The following is a 6,982-nucleotide window of genomic DNA, read 5'->3' as shown; positions in this document are numbered from 1 at the left end:
CTCAGGTCCTTCACTTCGACTCGTCGGGTCCTCCAGCTAAGCTCTGACGTCACTGCGGTATCTGTTACCGATTTTAGGCACAACAGATTGGCGCCATCCGTGGGACCGCGAACTAAAAGCTGTTCGAGTCCCCTATATAAAATAGCAATAGGGAAGAGTGCTCGGGTACCAACTGCCCGAACTACCCGAGCCGTTGTACCTCGTAGGACCCAAAGCAAACGAATCGCCTCGCAGGTGGTGGCTCCCTCTGCTACAGCAGAGCAGAGCCCAGCTCATTCGGAACACCTCAATCTCACCCCCACTCCGGACCAAGTTCAAGCTCTCTTTCAACAGATGACGGCTCTTGTTGATCAGTACCAACACCTGATCCAAGCGCTTTCCCAACATCCTCCAGAAGCTCCATGACCTGTACAGGAAAGGTCGAATACCCACAGGGGAGAGCCAGCGCGCCCCAGTGGAAATCAGACCCACCACTCCACAAGGCGAGCCCATCACTCCAGAACCAGGCATGCCCATACAGAACCTCACCACCGTCAGAGGTTGTGGTCCCACTCCGTGCGAAAGTACCGTGCCCAGGAAGACCGCGCACCGTAGGAAAAATCCCGGCCTCATGAAAGGAGTCCGGAAAGTCAGTCCGGCTCTGCGGCGAGCCCATCGGTGGAGAGAAACAAGTCATTGGACCGAGCAGACCGGAGGGCTGACCCAATGCTATGGAGAATAGAAGAAATAGACCACCGTATAGAGGAGCTGGCAAAAGATCAGGGCCGGCCCGCTGCGAAGACGTACTCAAGCAGACCTCCGTTCACAAATAATGTTATGAAAGCGCCGGCGCCCAGAGGGTTCAAAATGCCGACGGTTCCGCAATACGACGGAACTACCGACCCTGTGGACCACCTGGAAACGTTCAGGACCATGATGGTCCTCCACGGCGCCTCTGACGGATTCCTTTGCAGAGCATTCCCGACCACACTGACCGGTGCAGCCCGGGACTGGTACTCGAAGATCAAGCCGAACTCCATTGGCAACTTTGAGGACTTTGGGGACGACCTAGTCTGCCATTTCATGAGTAGCTGGAGGCCAAGGAAAACAACAGCATTCTTGATGGCCTTGCGGTAGGAGGATAATGAACCTCTGAAAACATTCGTCAGCCGTTTCAACAGGGAGGCACTCTAAGTTTCGAATTTGGATCCCTCAGCCGCCATGAACACGCTCCTTGTAGGCTCTAGTTCCAACGATTTCCGCCGGTCAGTGGCTCGCCAAAACCCACACTCACTGGCGGATCTGATGGCAGGGGCTGAGGAATATATAGCCGTGGAGGAGACTCTAGCGGCCTTAGACTCAAACCGGAGGAGACTCTAGCGGCCTTAGACTCAAACCGGAGGAGAACCTCCGAAGAAAAGAACCCTACCAAGCAGCGTAGGGATGATAAGGCCCCCAGAAGGGAGAGGTCCCCCCAGAGGAGGGAAGAAAACCTTACCCCCACTCTCAACACCTACCGGAGACACATATTGGCCGCAATCAGAGGGGAAGAATTTGTAAGGTGGCCGACCAGAATGATCTCCAAGGGGAATAAGAGAGGCAAGTCGAAGTATTGTAGGTTCCACAGGGACCACTGCCACGACACAGACGAGTGCTGGCAGCTCAAGGAAGAAATCGAGCTGCTGATTGGTTGCGGATACTTGAAAAAGTATGTCAAAGATGACGGCCACAGAAAAGAGCGTAGGGAGAAGAGTCTCCAAGGTCAGAGCCCCAGACGGTCACAGCCACCCCATGCGCGGAATCAATCCCCTCCGCCATCCAGTCCACAGCTAGAGGCGCGTCGATCCCAGCCCAAGGGGGTCATCAAGATGATTATGGGCGGGCCAGCAGCCGGGGGCTCATCATCTGCTGCTCGAAAAGCATACGCATGCCGAGTCAACGCCGTGCACACATGCAGCAAAAAAGATGAGGACGGAGAATGAAATCACCTTTTCAGATGCGGACTCGACAACTTGATACTGCCTCACGACGACGCCCTGGTCTTAACAATGCTCATCGCGAACTGGGAATTGAAGAAAATCCTTGTCGACAACGGGAGTTCGGCAGATATCCTATACTATCATGTTTTCAAGAAAATGATGATATTTGACGACCGTTTGAGGCCGGTAAACTCCGATCTGTTCGGTTTCTTAGGGGAGGTCGTGAAAGTGGAAGGGCAGATTGAACTCCCAGTCCTCGTCGGAGAGCCGCCCTATCAAGCCTTCGTGATGGTCAACTTCCTAGTAGTGAGGGCCACTTCGGTCTATAACGCTATCTTGGGACGACCCGGCCAGAACTTAATCCGCGCCGTCGCTTCAGCGTATCACCAGAAAATGAAGTTCATAACGCCAAACGGCGTGGGAGAAGTCAGGGGAGACCAACCTGAGTCCAGGGAGTGCTATGCCATGGCACTCAAGGGCAAAAAATGCGGTGGAATCGCTGCCGAATGAGCTACTCGATCTGAGGGACGAAGCTAAGGGGACTCAGCCCGCCGAAGACCTCGTCTCCATCCCTCTGTGCAAAGGCGATAATGAGAAAGTCGTTCAGATCGGCTCCTCTCTAGGCTGCAGCACCCGACATGACCTCACCCAGTTTCTTCAAGACAATGCAGACGTCTTTGCATGGGCTCCCATTGATATGCCCGGCATAGACCCGGAGGTCAGCACGCACAGACTTGGTGTCGACCCGACCTGCAGGCTGATGAAACAGAAAAGAAGACGTTTTGCCCTCGAAAGGCAGCAGGCGATAAAGGAAGAAGTGGAGAAGCTCTTGAGAGCTGACTTCATTCGGGAAATTCAATATCCGGACTGGCTGGAGAACGTGGTCTTGGTAAAGAAATCCAATGGAAAATGGAGGACCTGCGTTGATTTCACCGACTTGAACAAAGCTTGTCCCAAGGACAGCCACCCGCTCCCAAAAACCGACCAGCTGATAGATGCCACCGCAGGTCACGAACTGCTGAGCTTTATTGATGCCTTCTCCGGATACAATCAAATCAGAATGAATGAATCGGATATACCAAAGACCTCCTTCATAACAGATCAGGGAACATACTGTTACCGCGTCATACCCTTCGGCTTAAAGAATGCCGGGGCCACCTATCAAAGGCTCGTCAATAAGCTCTTCCAGAAACAGATCGGCCGTAACATGGAAGTCTATGTGGACGATTTGCTTGTCAAAATTCGAAGTGCGCAAGATCATGTCTCCGACCTGAGAGAAACATTCCAAGTCCTAAGAGAGCATAACATGAAGCTCAACCCCAGCAAGTGCACCTTCGGCGTCAGCTCGGGAAAGTTCTTGGGATTTATGGTAAGCCAAAGAGGGATAGAGGCCAATCCAGAGAAGATCAAGGCCGTGGTGGAGCTCACTCCACCGAAAACCATCAGAGAAGTACAACGGCTAAGCGGGATGGTGGCCGCGCCGGGGTGCTTCATCTCAAAGTCCGCAGAGCGATGCCTGCCTTTCTTCAACGCCGTCAAAGGGATCAAGAAAGCACCTTGGACAGAGGAGTGCCAGATCGCGTTTGAGAAACTGAAGCAGTACTTGTCCTCCCCACCGCTGTTGACAAAGGCCAAGCCGGGGGAGGAGCTGCTCTTGTACCTGTCCGTAAGCCCCATGGCATTGGCAGCCGTTCTATTTAGAGAAGAGCAGAAGCAACAGAAACCGATCTACTATGTCAGCAAGGTCCTGCACGATACTGAGACCAGGTACCAGCGGGTTGAGAAACTGGTGTACGCCCTGCTCATGGCGGCCAGAAAACTGAGGCCATATTTTCAAGCCCACACAAGAAAGGTCCTGACCGATCAGTCGCTTAGGCAAGTTCTCCACAGACCGGACACCTCGGGGCATCTTGTAAAATGGGCCGTAGAACTGAGCAAATTTGACATCCAGTACCTGCCTAGGCCAGCCATAAAAGCTCAAGTGCTGGCAGACTTCGTGGCTGAATGCACCATCCCCCAGCAGAGCACCGAGTTTGAAACTGTCCAAACCTCGGTTGTGGAGAAGGTAACTGCAACTGGGGAACGAACAGAAGCCGAGACTGAACCAGTAAGAACAGAAATTGTCCCCATACCAGCAGAGTACGATCCATCGACCATCGAACCACTCTGGGAAGTGTACGTGGACGGATCTTCGAACAAGGGTGGCTGTGGAGCCGGTTTGATTCTTACCTGGCCTGACAACTTTGCTTTGGATTACGCCTTGAGGTTCGGATTCCGTGCTTCCAACAATGAGGCAGAATATGAGGCCCTCCTCGCCGGAATGAACCTAGCAGTCTAGACCAGCGCTCAAAGACTGAAGGCGTACTGCGACTCCCAGCTGGTTGCGAACCAGATTCAAGGAGTCTATGAGGCCCGCGACGAGCGCATGATTAAATATCTCTCCAAGGTCCGCCAGTTGGCTAGTAAGTTCAAAGAGTTCGAGGTCGTCAGGATTCCTAGAACGGAAAACGCGAAGGCGGATGTGCTATCTATGCTGGCACCATCCGGTTACACCACTCTAGGAAGTATATGTATGGAGTTTTTGCAGAAATCTAGTATCAAGAATGAGGCCGTCAAGGTAGTGCAGGTCCAGCACAAGCCGTGCTGGATGGACGAAATCATCGAGTACCTATTTAGCGGGAAGCTTCCCGAAGCGAAGAAGGAAGCCCGCAAAGTAGTACAGAGAGCAGCCCGTTTTTCCCTCGACGGTGAGAGCCTGTACAAAAGGTCGTACATAGGGCTGGCAATTTCACCCGAAAAAGAGGGGATCCGCCCCGCCCCGCCCCGTTTGGGGCGGGGATTCCCCGATTTGATAGGGGAAGGGGATGGGGAAGGGGAAGGGGAAGGGGATGTAGTTGTCCCCTCCCCGCTCGCCCCGTTAATCAATGCCATTTTTTTGTATATTTTTAAGTGTTTTTTTTTAAGGAAAACCATTAGAAACTCTATGGATCGACTACAAGATGTCCCCAAACATAAACTTAGCTTGTCTTTTCCTTTTAATTAGCTTTTGAGAGCATTTTGGGAACTATAATAACCTTTTGACAGATGTTGAAATAATAAAGACAAGCTGAGTGTATGCCATTATCAAAAAATCGTAGTCCTAAAATCTACAATTCACTGGAATTTAAATAATCGTTCAAGAAGCTTTAATAACTAGTCCTGTAACAACCCAAAAAAAAAAAACTCGGAATTCCGAGAATAATTCTCGGAACTCCGAGAACTACTGGAGAGATCTCGGAACTCCGAGAAAATAACCTCGGAATTTCGAGAAATCGGACAGTAGTTTTGGAATCCGGTTCTCGGAACTCCGAGAATTCTCGGAACTCCGAGAATGTCGCGGATTGAGAATCCGAGAGTTTCCAAACTCTCTATGAAGTGCCGATTTCCGTCCTTTTTGGGTGAGTTAACACCAAAACAAACCCTAAAAAGATTCATGACTATATATATACACTATCATAACCTAATGTTCTTCATAAATCAAAACCCTAAAACCTAAGGAGAGTAAGAAAAGGAGAATTCAAGGAAAGGGAGAAGAAGGAAGGGCTTTCAACTCCAAGATCCATCAAGCTTCATTCAATTCTCTCAATTCAAGTAATCAATCACATCAATCAAACCAATCCATTCAAAGGCAAAGGCAAGATTTCGGATTATGTTTTGTAATCTACACTATAACTAGAATTCTTGAAAGTTTAGATAAAACCTCTTATGATTTTGTTTCTTATTCCTGAATCCAAATCATGATTTTTCATTGAAAACCAAAACCCTATAATGGAGATGATTAAAGGCCATAATTTCATATACCCTTGATACCATCTCACTCGTACCCGAAAAGGGACGAGAAGGTCAAAGAACCACGTGAACTCCTCGTACAAAAACAGTGCGAAAGGTATCCTCGTACAAAAACAGTGCGAAGGTTATAATTCTACATGGGTATCATTGTGTATAGGAATTAATGGGGAAGGAAAGGGAAGAGCATAGACTCTAATGATTTCATAACAGTAGTTTCTAACGATTCTAGAGCAATAGTCTCTAATGAATTTCACATTGAACAAAGTGTTCTACCCTACCAATTGCATGAAAAACCCATATTCTGAAGATTTATTCAAATTACTTGAATTCCTTTATATTATTGATTCACATTAAAAGCCAAATATCATATTCTTGTTTCGTACTGCAAATTCTTTGATATCCTCTAACATGAGATGATTATATATTTAAATCTTTCAATTGTCTTAGTTAAGTTTTATTACACTGCATAACCGTTATTCTTGCATCCTGACTCTTAAAATTGTTCTACAGACTTTAACGGTGATAACCTGGAAAACCAGCAAATCGATCAAAACGAAGGAGCATTTGCTGATGAACAGACCTAGGCAAAAAGGGATGGGGAGAGATGTTAGAGTTTAGATTGTTATTTTCTTTTCTTTAGTTTTCTTTTAAAAAGTCCTTTGGACTTAGAGATATTATTTGGTAAATTCGTGGATGTTATTATTAAAGGTTAATGGAATAAAATTTATCTTCCCTTATTTCTGTCTCTATTTCATTAAATAAATGATTTGTTTTTAACTAAGACTTCCGCTGTATGAAAGAATGAATGTGTTTTGTGCCTCTTTTATTTTTTGAGAGGCGTAGCAATCCGGATTTTCGGGGCTCGTTTGCTCTGTTTTATAAAGAGCTAGGCTCAGAATTGCCTCAAAATTTAGCCTGAGAATCCGGGTCGTTACAAGTCCGGTCTTTTAGATCGAGTCTAAGATAGAGGTCTAGGTGTCTTAGGCATCCTAGCTTAGAATAGGCGCGAAGAACTACGTTGCCTTGATTCTCGTGGAGGCGGGGATACGTAGGCTTCTTTGGATGAATACCAGACCATCCGAGGACTCGGGCTAATCATTTAAAGTCTTAGGATTTGTTGTGTAATTATTGTATTTCTTTTGATATGTTTTCTTACTTTCTTGTGCAGACCTATACCTTTAGCTGTAGCATGCATG

At 48.0% G+C, this 6,982-nt stretch overlaps 1 protein-coding gene across 1 annotated transcript; it reads left to right on the top strand.

Moving 5' to 3' along the window:
* Nucleotides 1-3,426: 3,426 nt before the first annotated feature.
* On the top strand, nucleotides 3,427-6,370 carry LOC143891132 (uncharacterized). Its single transcript, XM_077395771.1, has 3 exons — nucleotides 3,427-4,251; nucleotides 4,351-4,705; nucleotides 6,297-6,370. Exons 1-3 carry the CDS (start codon nucleotides 3,427-3,429, stop codon nucleotides 6,368-6,370), a joined length of 1,254 nt encoding a protein of 417 aa, XP_077251886.1.
* Nucleotides 6,371-6,982: the final 612 nt, after the last annotated feature.

The sequence above is a fragment of the Tasmannia lanceolata genome, unplaced genomic scaffold (assembly GCF_043159265.1).
Source record: "Tasmannia lanceolata isolate RefF3 unplaced genomic scaffold, GAP_Taslan_0.1 ptg000013l, whole genome shotgun sequence".
Taxonomy (NCBI): Eukaryota; Viridiplantae; Streptophyta; class Magnoliopsida; order Canellales; family Winteraceae; genus Tasmannia; species Tasmannia lanceolata.
The sequence above is the reverse complement of the archived record's forward strand: the minus strand, read 5'-3'. Positions and strand labels throughout refer to the sequence as shown.